Here is a 14,824-nt window from a genome sequence, read left to right on the forward strand (position 1 = left end):
AAGAAAGTCATAGTTCAAAAGGATTTTAGTGAGCATTGAAACCATTAAAGAGTTTTCTAATTAAACTAGTTGATTGTGTTCATGCCCCTTTCAAAATACATGACAAATACATGTGTATATAATAAAATCATAGGACAGGAGAAAAAATAATTTTAAAAATCTTAAAGATTTTAAAGTTAAGGGATTTATGTGGATGGAAACAGAATAAATATAGCCTAAACATCAGAAATAAATGCTCTGTCTTGGAAAGTCTAACAATCTGAATTTGGGACAGATATCTCACTGAGATCTACCTCATCTCCTGTGTATATAGAATAAATTTAGCTCATCACCTGAGATCAAAATCCTAAGAATTTCTCTGTTTCTGCCAACAGAAGATGCAGGAACATGAAAAGGAGGACAGAGATTTCCTCTAGATACCTACACTATATATCAGACAGAGAAGGGGGAGGGTCAAGGAGAAGATGATGAGGAAAAGCAGCTCTCTCAGGAAACGAGCTCCCTCCTCAGGGTAAAATGTTCCTCATCATAACAACTGGAGGTGGGTCCCCACTCTGGCTCCTTCCCACCCTGAGGAGCTATAGGCAGACCTACCTACCTGCCCATAGAGCTCCCAGCCAGATTCCTCCATCAAGAGAAATATCGGTAGGTACAATAGCACACACAAATGCAGAGAAATCCCATGTGAACTAATCCAGCTCTACCAATTCCACATTCAACTAAGGATCACATATCCTGAAGAAAAGTAGTACAACAGAATACAAGTGACGTGGTGATAGAACAGAACAAACCAACTCAAAAGAAACAGATAATTCAAAGAATAGAACTGAATGTACAAAAATAATCAGTCATATTCTTAGTTTTATGAGGATATTACATTTTTCCATTAAGTTGAGGATTCTATGAAAATGGAAGAGTCCTAAAGTAAGAAAATTTGTGAAATTAAAATAACATTACAAATATAAATGTTGCAGAAATTTTTTTGCATGTGCAGTGAAAACAAAGACATGGAAAATACAATTAAAAGGTGTTAAGGAGATTTGGGGGATAAATATTGTGGATTCAGTGTCTACAGAACAGAAATCTCAAGAAAAGAGAAAAGAGGCAATGAAATCTCATGTAATACAAAATAAAGGCTTGGAAGAGGAGAGCAATTTTCTCAGGTTAGATGTGTAATGTTACCTACGGAAGACCACTGAGGAATCATCGCAGTCAGGAGGGCTCCATCCTTCCTCACATTGACACTGGAGCTCATGGTCACACACCTAGGGTAGCAATGATCCTGTTACTGTCCCTGCTAGACTGACCACAAACTCAAATCCCTAATCATCCATAATAAAGTTCATGCCGAAAAAGGAATAACCCCAGTCTCCAGGCTTCCATCTATCTACATAAAGTATGAATGAATGAGAGGCATTTCATGAATGATTCTCAGAAGAAATTTCTCCTTGAACCATGCTATTGAAGGCTTGGATAAACTTAGTAATTCTCATCATTTAGTGCTGAAAACATTCCTTTAGCTTTCTTATGACTGACCTAGAATGTCATAAGATTCAGAGAGCTTAGGGAAATAATATTTGCAGAACTTACAGCATGTCCTTTGCATTTAGATGAGCAATTGGTTGATTTGTAGGCTTTCTCAATATCCACACATTCTGCATTAATGCAAACCTGAAAGTGATGTAGAAAACATGAAGCTTCATCCTGTCTGAATGTAGATGAGAAAGTTGAGGTCTGTGTGAAGAGGCTAGCAGATATTGTTTAAGGTGGCTCTGCCAGGAGGCTGGTGCAGAGGAAGGGAAATAGAGATGGGCTCTGTTGCTTACATTATCCTCTTAAACCAACCCAAAAACGTTGATAAAATTGATCTAAGCATTTATGTATTTTTAATAAATCCAAACAACTCTATATTCCAGAAGCAATGACTATGTAAGAAGTTCAGGGATAAGCAATAATGAGATGATCTTAATACCAGGGGACCCTGAAACACCTCAATTCTGCCCTAGTCCCAGTACCTTCCTCCCTTAAGACCCAAGCACTGCAACACTCATGCCAGGTCATGTGATAATGTCTCAATGTCTTTAAAGTCTTTTAGTATCTGAAACCTGGAAAACCCAATTAAAGATTATATTTTATGTAAAATTCCTTGCCCTTGATGCTGGCATATATTTCAGGAAAAATTGGGATAAGGAAGAAGTTTAAATATTGTGGGTACTTCTTATAGGGAAGATCTAATATTTTAATGTCAATAAACTTTGCTAAATTTTTATTTTCAGCTCCAGGAGCTCAGAGACCACATCAATCTCATTCATTTTTTTATATTTACTTTTTAAAACTGTATGAGCAATACCCACACTGAACCACTAAGATAATTTTGGACTCACCATTGAATAAATTTACCTTTAAATAGCAAAATCAGTTTAAGTAAATAAGATAGTGTTTTTAGGACTGGCTTTACCACAGTGAAAAATCAGGGGAACTCTTTGGTCATGTGGATATCTTAGTGAGATAAATAGGGTAATTCTAATCTCTTAGGAGAGAAAACCTCCTCATTGTCAAAGTTCGTGAGTTGGTTGACCCTGGCTAAACAGTGCTTGTACTTGAGATAAGTTCATTATATTATTAATGATATACAGGTCTGTTAAATGAAGCCCAGTATCACATACACTGGCACTTTCAGTGAGTTTTCAGACTTCGTCTATGAAAGTTAAACGGATGCTACCATGTGTTATCTGCAGGTCAATATGATACTGTTCTTGAAATCATGACTGTGAGAGTCAATTATTTCCAAATTTCACCATAGTGTTTGAGAATGTTAATGTCAATACTTATTCCTGCTATTTACTAGGTTCTGTACCATTTTCATTTCTGTGTTCCAAAATCAAACTCTGTGGGTTCTATTAAGGCATGGTGAACCCCAAAATTGGGAAACAAGGCACGTACTGAATAACCAAGGGGCAAAACAACAAAACACATCAAAGTAAGAAACACTATTTTGAGTGAAAGCCACAATTTCAACTTACCTTGTTATGGCCACATTTAGTTCCATTGGCCACCATGCCTATTTCTTGACTTGTGTCTTCAGGATCAAATGTTTTACATGTCAGGAAAGTCACTATCCGTCCTTTCCAGAGCAAATTATCCGACCCTCCTTGACAGAACAACTTCCCACACATGGTATCGCTGAGGAAAAAGCCAAAATTTATTGCAGGATTCAAACTGCAGTTTTATATAAATGCAAATCAGCTCTAGGACTATGGATACTTAATCGATGTATTTTTCCCTGTAGCTGAGACTTTAGTTGTTCTTTAGACTCATTTTCCCTTATTTCTCAGTAACAGGATCCCTGAACTTAGCACAGTACATTATTGCTCAAATAAACAGCATTACCCAGATCCCTGTACACCTAAATTTTTGCCAGTTGCCTAAGTGCTGGCTCATGAGAAAAAAAACAATCTTAAGCACAAATTCTAGAAGGTGGCCTTAAATGAGGAATTATCTTCTGTTTCTCAACATTTTCTCATTTTTGCTGATTGGAGTATGATGGCTGGAGAAGCCATCATAGGCCTAGAGAAACACTTGGAAATGAAGGTCATGTGAATGATGGAGCTAGAGATAAAACATGGATTCCTAACATCAAGGAGGCATCTGAAACATCAATTTCTATCTTGTTTCAGATAGGTTACTTATTTATTTGTACAACTGGCTGCAGAATAATTCCACCAAAAGAAAGCCCAGGTCTCCACTATAATTCTGTCAGAACAAAGCTGAGCCTCCCTTGACACTGCAAGGCATCAAGTGGAGTTTACTAAAAGAACCATCTCCCTGAAGGTGCAGATTCAACTGCTCAACATTCAATCAAGCCATTCATTTACTGCCAACAGGACTAAAAGACAATAATATTGAAGTCAATTGCTTTATGCAAAATTCAGAAGAGGGCTGTGAAAAAGTATCCCGAAAGTGATGGCATCAGATTTTTTGATATCTCTTGGCTGTAGAAAACACGTTTGAGGAGTGGAGAAAGGCATATATTCTCTCTAAATACAACAGTGTGTTTTTCTTGAATCATTTAGGTGAAGCCATAAAGGATGGCTTTAGGGCACAGGGAATTTCAGGCTAACTCTTCACTATAGCCAATGACTACTGTGAAGCGACTAAGAGGGCAGTTTGTGGGGTGAAGGAGCTGCTTGAGCCACTAGCTGCAGAAACTAATGCTCACGCAGAATTATATGTGTGTGCAGAGGAAAGATGGCGAGGCCCACTCTCTTCCCATTCACCACCTACAATTGCTCTTCCTCTGGCCCTCACAAGCTGCCTTTTACATAATTTCCTCTTTTGAATCTGCCCTGATTTCCTATAAAAAAGAGACCACAAGACCACAGAAAATGATTGTTCTTTAGGAACAGATTCTCCCAAAAGATAACTCTATATCCAAAGCATAGTTTGGTAATATCTGTCATTCAGTGAATTCATGTCCAATAGACAAATTTTGGGAAATGTTGATCTTGTGCAATCTCTTGTTATAAATTACTCTGCATGTGTAAAATTTGGAGCAGGTACAAAGAGTTTACTATAACTGAATTTTAAAAGCCACCTTAAAATTGCATAATTAAAAATAAACCATAGAAAAATCTCAAGTTCATCCGGTGTGCTGTTCTATAGTGTTTTCCCAGATAATCAGCACTAAAACTAACAAACTCTTCATGTGAATTGTCAATAAGAAAGTAATTTCTTATTGTATTTTTTCTTTATGTAATTCTACTGAAAATTTAAAACTGTTCAAGCACTGCATCTGTTATTCCTCTGGGGAGATAAATATTTCTACTCTGAGTCTTACAAGGAAAAACGTGAGATTGAGAAAGCATCTGATTTATACGGGGAAATCCCTGGACAAATTTCCAACCAGACCCATTCATTGTTGCCTGTTCCATCATCAACCATTCATTCTATCCAACAATGACTCTGGTGTCATCTGAAGCACCCACCATGAGATACTTGAACAAAGAAGCCATTTCTTATTTGTCTTTTCAGACTCAGTACCTAGCCCACATCATGGCACATAGTAGTTACTCAATAAATGTCAAACGATTGATGGCCAAATGCGCTTTCCCTTTAACTGGAATAAATTAGAATGTGCAGCCGGAAGTGCACCATTGCTCTAGTCTGTGAAGCAGGAAGGTTCAGACAAGGCCACTTACTTTGCTTTGCAGGGAATGAGTGTGTCGTCCACTCTGCGACAGTACCCATACTTTGACCCACCTTCATTCCTGTTGTAACATGACTGATCTGCAACCTCAGTTCCTGGGACCAGGATCAGTCAGTAGGGAAAAGAAAATCGATTTTTGAGGTTCAAGAGATATTTGAAAAGAAAAGAGATTTTTAAAATTCAGCGCTGGCAAGGGATTTATAAAATATAAAACAAGCAAGAAAAAAATACTATTTTAGCATAATTCCATTGACCACTCCTAGAAACATGGGTGTAGTAATTTGGTATCAAATGAGCTGGCTGGAATTACGAATAATCTTTTAAGTAATCTGTTACTCCACAACAAATTCCTACTATGTGCCAGGTACAAAAATAGGCATCACATATTTCATGTCTCAAGTAATCTTCCTCAGATCTCTATCAGACAAAACACATTAGTTAAGAGCTCAGGCTTTAAGCAAGACTGAGTAATTGCATGAACATGGGCAAATGTCTTAACCCCTGAGTTTTCTCATCTGTAAAATGGTATAGAATTTATATGTGAATATATATATTTAATATATTTACACATATATAAAATGTATATATACACATTACATATAATAGTACCTACCTCAGAGGTGTTTTGAAGATTAAATCACTTAACACAGGTGAGTCACTGAGAACAGGGCCTGATCAGCAGTACATGGTTGACAAATACTAGCCATGCTTATTGGCATTCTCAATTTATTAATAAGGAAACAGAATCATGTCGAGTCACAGAGACCTATGTTCCTTCTTGGTGCTGAGGTGCCCCCTCTTCAATAACAATAAGTAATTCTGTCTTAAACGTTTGGAAATTTTGAGTCTAGCCTTTGACAAACAGCAAACTAAGTTAAAATAAGCAGACACCTATGAAGATACTGAATTGTTTTTAAGAAATACTTTTAAACCTACTATGATGACTTGTAAACTCAAAACATTTTAAATGAATTTCATGTTTCAGTATGCAAGATAAAATGAGTTTTGTTACCTTTTTTATTATTTGTATCTTAGTAAAATGTATTCATTTTAACATCTACTGTGTAGATATTTATACAATATCTACAGAGAAGAATCATTAGTTATGAATAATCAGGGAAAAGCATTAAATTCCTAATCTGAGATTTCAAAGTTATTGCTGCTAATATTGTAGAATGTGTCATTCATATATCTGGCATCATGCTGTTTTATAACTTCTTGCCAATTAACAATTTAGCTATCCTTTCCCCAGGCATTAAATTTTCTAAAGCATCACAGCTGCAAGAATTGTACTGAAATAATACACTTTATTTAATCCGTATATTTTGGATTTTGAGATGTTTTCAATTACTATCATTAAAATGCTGGCTGAAAATAGTCATAAATATTTGAGTGCAATTGCTAGGAGAAAGAGTAAAAAACAATTATTTTAGATTTTGTGCATGCATTTTCTCTCGGTAAAATGATGCTAATTCGTATATTTACCAGCAGTGTAGGAGAGGAGTTGTTTGGTTATGTTTTCACTGACACTGAACATTAACATCTGTAGCAAACTTTTGCCAATTAGCAAATGTAGAAGATTAACTTGTTTTCATTTAGGTTTTGTATATTGCTAATGAGTTAAAATGGTTTTAATTTTATGGGACATTTGTATTTCTTCTTCATGATGAATTGTCTGCTCATGCCTTAGCCACATTTTTTTTTTTTTTTTTTTTTCATTTTTTTATTATACTTTAAGTTCTAGGGTACATGTGCATAACGTGCAGGTTTGTTACATATGTATATTTGTGCCATGTTGGTGTGCTGCACCCATCAACTCGTCAGCACCCATCAATTCATCATTTATATCATGTATAACTCCCCGATGCAATCCCTCCCCCCTCCCCCCTCCCCATGATAGGCCCCAGTGTTGGAACTACAATTGATTTGTGGGAATGATTTGATGCCAAAAGAATGATTTTAAATTACTTACCATGNGCAGGTTTGTTACATATGTATATTTGTGCCATGTTGGTGTGCTGCACCCATCAACTCGTCAGCACCCATCAATTCATCATTTATATCATGTATAACTCCCCGATGCAATCCCTCCCCCCTCCCCCCTCCCCATGATAGGCCCCAGTGTTGGAACTACAATTGATTTGTGGGAATGATTTGATGCCAAAAAGAATGATTTTTAAATTACTTACAAAGTTGCAAGACTTTTCAAACTTCCCAGATTAATTTAAAATAAATGGGTAGTCCTCTGTGAATTATAAAATTTGGAATTTTATTTAGGCAAATTGTTTTCTCTGGCCTTTTGTAATGGCTATATTTAAAAGTATGACTTAAGAGGTCTACTCCATTTCATGATCAGATAAATACATTCAATGTTAATTCAATAGACAATTTTGAGCTTTTTACTAAAGCCAGGTACTATGCTGGGAGGCACTGGGAATACAACTGTGAACAATGTAGACAATGTCCCTGTTCCAGGAAGTTTACAGATTTGCTGAGGAGACTAATCGTAAAGTCCGAAAAAGGAGGGTAACAGTTAATATTGTTTGCAGTTAATATTTACTACAAGATAATAAAGGCGAAGCTCAGAACTTCACCTCTGTGCTAAAGATTTTTTCTCCTGGTTTTTGCCATATACTGAAGTTAGCCAAGGAAACATGAGCCTCTTAACCAACAGTCAATTTTGTTTCCACCTTTTTAACCTTGCACATCCATGAACTGGAGACAGGATTGCTGAGGCCTGGTTCCAGGACACCAGTGAGCTTGCTGACATACTAACGGCATTGAGCTTTGCTCCTCAAATTGTGTCTCAACCCACTGTAGCCAAAGACAGAAGTTTACAGGGAGGTTTTTCTAGGGTCTTGTCTGTCTATTTCCCAGGTTTCTTGTTTTCACAGTGCATTGTAGGTCAGGAATTTTTGTTGATTTTCTGAATCTTGTTTTAGCTGTATTTTCAAGAATTACGAAAAGTTTCTGGTATCCAGTGACCCCTTTCAAATAATTTTAGGAATATGTAGATTTTCTCTATTTTAATAAATACTGTTTCAGTCATTTAAGTAGGAATCTGAAACTGTATTAGGAAGGGGGTATGGCAATTAAATACATGTACACAATACACATCATATCCAGAAAGTTCAAATAACTGGTTTTTAAAAACTTGCTGTTTTCAACTTAAATTTTATATCCTCTGACCAACATCTCCCCACCTCCTCCCTGTCACCCCCTGGAAACCAGCCTTCTACTTTCTACTTCTATGCGTTCAACTTTTTTAGATTTCACATATAAGCTAGATCACTTATATGATCTAAAATTGCTTTTCTAATAAAGTTATTTAATACTATGTAAATTGCTGTTTAAATTTTCAGATATCTCTCTAATCTTTTATTTTTCCAAGTTTTCTTCTTGGTGAAATTAGAGAATATGGTCTCTAAAATTTTGGTGTTATGGACAAAGTGACCATTTAAGAACTTTCACTTTTCTGTATTGCCTTTCTGCATTTCCAGAGTTGTTCTTTTCCTTTTTCCACCTTTCCTTATTTCTGTCCCATCCCCCAGTGCTTCTGCCACACCTGCACGCGCGCGCGTGCACACACACACACACACACACACACACACACACAGACAGACTTCCAAGGGTTCATGATCTTAGGGTTGCCAGATTTAAAAAAAAAAAGACACCCAGTTTAATTTGAATTTCAGATACACAAATAATTTATTTTAGTAGGAGCACACCTGAAATATTCCATGGGATAAACTGATGCTAAGACAAAAAGCTTGGTTGTTAATTTGAAGTTAAAATTTAATTGGTCCATCCTTATTTTTATTTGCTAAATCTAGCAACCCTAAAACCAACCTCAAATCTTAAAACCTTTCCATGATTTTGAGTTCGAAGTTTCTAAGAATGGTCCTTTGGCCATGGTTAAACACTGTCATCTGAAATTTGTTTTCCTTCGCACATGCAAAAAAAAAGATTTTTCTTCCTACCTGGTCCCCACAGCTCAGTGCACTGCTCCTGCAGTGTGGGGCACGCCCCCATCAAGCAGTAGCCCTTCCCGTGATGGCAAGGGAAGCCATTGACACGGAATCTATCATCAGGACAATTACCAGATTTACCGTCACACATTTCAGGCAGGTCACACTCATCTTTTGCTGGTCTGCACACCATCCCAGCCTTTTTAAACTGTAGAAAACAAAATAGAAGGCTTTTGTTTTACCTACCTGCTTTACCCTGATACCTCAAATTAACACAAAGATTTTTTCCACTTGGACTTTTTGGGCATAGTGGTTTGAGGTGTCATTTCGCTGAAGCTTACATTGTCATTATAAATTAAAGCCATCATCTGCTATATCACTTCTATTAATATTGGTTAATGCCCTAAGATTTTAAGCAATCAATATTTCTGAATTTGTACCAAAAACACCAAAGAAACATAATGTAGAAAAGTACAGGGAAAAAAAAAAAAAAAAACAGGCAACAACTTAGATATAAGGAAGGGAGTTATTTCTCCCTTGGTTGAATGCATCTCTATCAGGAACTCCAAGGAGACTTAAATCTGCAACTTCAGAGATGTACTGGTGAAGTGGGTCTTCGGTATTCAAGGAGATAAGTTTACAAACACTAGATCAGCAGACTCGGACTTTCCCAGGCCTCGAGTTTCCTAATCCTTAATTCCTTTTATTGTAAGTTCAGCTGGTTCCTTTCAACTCACTTCTTTCATAGAATGACTTATGAGGGAAAAATAACCAAATATTCCCTTGATATATTAACTCGATTGTAATCAGATACTGCAAATCTTACTCTTATTTGCTCAGAGAAATGTTAGTGAAACATTCTGCCATTCCTGCAAAACTGAGAAAGCATGCATGTTTGTTTGTTTTTTCCTTTCTAACAGGAGCAGGTTTTTTACTGCATCAAATAACTTTGAATATCTTAATGCCAGTGATGGGATCAAATCCAAATTTCAATGCAAGCATGTGAGATCCTCCAAATTCAACCCATGGCTCCAGCCAGACCATTCCTTACCAGATACCAGACAATCCATGCTTGTATCCCCTCTTATGTCTTTGCTGTTTCTGTGTCCTCACTTGGAAATTTTTTTTTTTTTTTTTTTTTTTTGAGAGGGAGTCTCGCTCTGTGGCCCAGGCTGGAGTGCAGTGGCCGGATCTCAGCTCACTGCAAGCTCCGCCTCCGGGGTTTACGCCATTTTCCTGCCTCAGCCTCCGGAGTAGCTGGGACTACAGGCGCCAGCCACCTCGCCCAGCTAGTTTTTTGTATTTTTTTTTTTTTAGTAGAGACGGGGTTTCACAGTGTTAGCCAGGATGGTCTCGATCTCCTGACCTCGTGATCCGCCCGTCTCGGCCTCCCAAAGTGCTGGGATTACAGGCTTGAGCCACCGCGCCCGGCCGGAAATTCTTTTTTTGTTGTTGTTCTTTTATGTCTAAATCTCTTTTGTCCTAAATACTTTAAGTCCAGTTGAAAGCCCCTTTCCCACCAAGTCTCCTCTGACATCTTCAATACAAATTGTTGCTCCTATTTTCATGTGCTTGGAAAGAGCCTTGAATTCAGATTTAGAGGATAGGAATTTGAATCTTGGCTCTGTGCGTGTCTGAGCACTGAACTTTAGAAAATGGATTTAATCTCTCTGAAAATCCCTGTCCCCATCCAACATCTACTTTACAAGGCCATTGTGAAAATCAAGTGAGACTGTACAAAAAAGTTTAATATATCATTATGGTATCTACATGGCTATTGAATCACACATTATATTTTCATATGTTTCATATATGTATATCATTGCTCTAAATAAATAGTAAGAAACTGGATACTTTTTAATGTACCATAATCTAACAAACAGCATTTACTAAACACTCTGAGTACTGCTTAAGTTCTCAAATTTACTTCCTTTTGGACTTCTTTCCTCTCTCTCTGATATTAAAAACAAAATTACACCAAGCATTCCTTATAACCTGGTGTGCCATCTACACGTCCATGCTGCAGTTAGAGATCATTTAAAATGTATAAAATTCTGTGCTAGGTGAAAGTGAATCAGTCTTCTGGCCTCAGGAGTCAATCTAACTATGGAAACAAACACACCCTCACAATGTAAAAGGATATGCAACAATAGAAAGTTAAATACTATACTTGAAGGACAATTCAGAAAAGCACCACAGAGAACATGACATGTCTTATTTAGAAGAACTTCACCCTGAAGGGGCTTCAAAGATTGAAGATAGGGATACCTCCACACTACTCAGAATAAAACTTCTTCCATCACACACATTGTTAATGGGAGATACAATCAGTTTTGTGAGAGATTTGACCTGAGAAAGCCATGAAGCATGAGAAACAGCAGCAGGTAGGAGTAACTAGCTGTGGCTTTGGAGATGGTCACACTTGGGGTTATGTCACTCAACAGTGGCCATGTTTGTTTTTACATTTTTTTTGTTGTCTATATTTAAGGTGTACATGATGTTTTAACATATATATACAAAGTGAAATGCTTACTACATATGTACACCTACTATGTGCCCACAAAACTTTAAAAAGAATTTTAGAAAGAAATGATTACTACAGTCGAACAAATTGATGTATTGGTCTCTTACATAGGTGTGGGTGTGGGTGTGTGTGGTGAGAACACTTAAAGTCTACTCTGTTAGCAAATTATTAATATACAATACGGTCACGTTGTACCTGTACCTAGTCATGTTGTACATTACGTCTTTAACCTTACTCATGTTAAAAAACCATAACTTTGTCCCTTTTGAACATCATCTCCCCATTTCCCGAGCCTCCTTGCCCTTGGTAAACACCATTCTACTATGCATGTATTCAATATTTTTGGATTCCACATATAAGTGAGATCAGTATGCAGTGTTTGTCTTTTTATGCTGGCTTATTTCACTTAGCATAATGTTCTCAGGTTTATCCAGGCTGTAACAAATAGTGGCCATATTATTTTGGTCATTTTCTACTCTGCATTTTATTCTCAAAAACAAAATGAAATAATATCTACTGTGAAGGATCACTGGAAGATTCAATAGGCCATGTATGTAGAACACTGAGTAAGTGCTTCGTAAATAGTCACTATATCATTTTATACTAAAGAAAAATATTGCATTGCTTGTTTCGGTTAACATAATCACTGAGATGTTAATGTACAAAAATGTAATAATTATTAAAATAGAATAAAATGATCTTACTTGGCATTTTTCACAACATTCTCCTGATACACATTGAAAACCTGCTTTGATTTTACATGTCTTAGCATCACAGCAAATATTGGTACATTCCTAAGAAATATGAGAAACAAATGTAAATGCAACATTACTTTTTGGTCCCAGTTCAGCACAATTTGTAACATAATACAGTCATCAGGCATATGTTACTTTTGTGGAGTCTAAATATGACTTCTTCAAAAATAAAGATAAAAAAATTAGAAACCCTGAAATTTTGGAGCAACTGATGGCTTGTGGTTTATCTGAATTCCACTTATGTCATTTTTCTATTAACTAGTTTCCTCAGTCTCCAGTAATACTAAGGAAAGATCTATTCTTTTTGGTAAAATATGAAGAATAAACACAGTTCTTAAAATAAGATTTGTCTAATTATAGAATATAATTCCTTCAACTCATCAGTTATGTACATATCTAACAGTAGATCCAATTGCTAGGATATCTACTGAAAAGCTAAAGATATAGCTGTTTATCAAACTTTAATATTTAATTCAACTGTGCTTGATGCAAATACTTTGTCTTAGTCTCTCTGCTTTGTGTCAGAATCCTACCTGCAAAAGGTATTGGAGAAACTCCTACCTCAAAACTGTTCCCTGAGGCTGTCTAGATTCCCACAGAAGATTGAGAGTTTTAGAGTTACAACATTTTAGGGTTAAAACTCTGGCCCTTAGTTCAAATATAGTCATCAACCAGGACAGACTACTTTTTCTCATAGATTGAGTAAATATGTAATTAAATATATAATCATATTTCAAAGTTACTGAAAGCCAATACTCTGAAGGCTTGATGCATTACTTATATTAAGCATTAATAACATGGAAGCAGAGGTCCCATTCAAAATCCCAGCTGCCCTGTGAAGAGGGTCAGCACAGAACTTCTGATGGTAATAACTCCTGAGTCCCAAAGCAGTAAGGGATGCACCAGATCCCTGTGCTGGGTGGTCTTGCATTTCAGAGCTGGAAACAGATACATTTGATATCAGTTCTTGGCTCCTCCATTTGCCAGCCCAGTGACCTTGAACAGACAAGCTCTTTGTACCCTGAGCACTCATAGTGCTCTGTCTAAAGTAATACTGGGTAAGTCGTAGTCACGTAGAGAACTTCAAGTATTTCATTTAGAAAGGGAGGGAGGAGGACAAAAAGCCCAAGTTAGTAAATAGTCCTTAAAAAAAGAAATGAGGATAGAACCCTGGGAGAGAAAATAGCAAGGTCTGTTCAGCAGTTCAGGGTTCGTTGTCAGAAAGATTTTCCTGGAAAATACCTACAAATGGACATACCCAAAACTACCCAAAAAACCTACAATGTTATAGTGGGCCACACATTATTTTATAATTTATCTTCTTAGCAATTGGAAAACAACTATATCCTTTTAGAAAGTGATGGGCTGTACCTCAGATGTCCCACAGTCACAGTCCTCTCCCATTTCCACCATCTGGTTCCCACAAATTGGAGTGGATATGATCTCTGTAGGCAATGGAGCATTAAAGAGGCAATTTGATAATTTATCTTCAAAAAACTTGTCATAGCTGACACGGCTGCAGGAACTGAAGTCTGTGGGTATATAGAAGCTGTGAAGATAAGGAAAGAAAAACTGGAATATAATCATGCTTAAAATGTGGGAAGCAGATCTGACATTAGGCACAATTAAACCCACAGCCTGCCCCAAAAGATAAAATCCAATCCAGTGACCAACTGCCAGATCGCGAGCTCATTTGCATGCCTGAATTAACCCACCTGGGTGGACACCAACACCTCCAATTTCATGAGAAAATATAGTCATATTTCAAAGTGTAGCATCCAGGCCACTTTTAATAAAACGAATACGTCTCTGACTTCTCCAGATAATCTTAGATCATTTGGGTGTTGTAAAGACCTAAAGGTACCAAAATATGTATTTACATGTCTCAGAATTCACTTTCCTTTAGAGGAATTCCTACTGATAGGATCTCTTCATTATACAGATAAAGATGAGGTTTAAAACTGCTGTAATGTCGCAATAAACATACGTGTGCATGTGTCTTTGTAGTAGAATAATTTATAATCCTTTGGGTATATACCCAGTAGTGGGATGACTGGGTCATATGGTACATCTAATTCTAGATCCTTGAGGAATTGCATGTTTATTGCGGCACTATTCACAATAGCAAAGACTTGGAATCAACCCAAATGTCCATCTGTGACAGACTGGATTAAGAAAATGTGGCACATATACACCATGGAATACTATGCAGCCATAAAAAAGGATGAGTTTGCGTCCTTTGTAGGGACATGGATGCAGCTGGAAACCATCATTCTTAGCAAACTATCACAAGAACAGAAAACCAAACACCGCATGTTCTCACTCATAGGTGGGAACTGAACAATGAGATCACTTGGACTCGGGAAGGGGA

General features: G+C 36.9%; 1 protein-coding gene across 2 annotated transcripts in view; it reads right to left on the reverse strand.

The window, feature by feature from the left end:
• Positions 1-14,824, reverse strand: part of ADAM28 (ADAM metallopeptidase domain 28) — a 72,461-nt gene that overhangs the window by 15,523 nt on the left and 42,114 nt on the right. For both annotated transcript variants that reach the window (XM_017885579.1, XM_017885573.1), the window contains 7 exons: positions 13,825-14,002; positions 12,403-12,492; positions 9,187-9,382; positions 5,199-5,301; positions 3,024-3,183; positions 1,591-1,671; positions 1,187-1,265 (listed from right to left, as the gene is read on the reverse strand). In XM_017885579.1, coding sequence (XP_017741068.1) covers positions 1,187-1,265; positions 1,591-1,671; positions 3,024-3,183; positions 5,199-5,301; positions 9,187-9,382; positions 12,403-12,492; positions 13,825-14,002 — 887 coding nt within the window. The remainder of the gene's footprint in view (positions 1-1,186; positions 1,266-1,590; positions 1,672-3,023; positions 3,184-5,198; positions 5,302-9,186; positions 9,383-12,402; positions 12,493-13,824; positions 14,003-14,824) is intronic.

This window comes from Rhinopithecus bieti, unplaced genomic scaffold (assembly GCF_001698545.2).
Source record: "Rhinopithecus bieti isolate Rb0 unplaced genomic scaffold, ASM169854v2 scaffold_315, whole genome shotgun sequence".
In the NCBI taxonomy this organism is placed as follows: domain Eukaryota; kingdom Metazoa; phylum Chordata; class Mammalia; order Primates; family Cercopithecidae; genus Rhinopithecus; species Rhinopithecus bieti.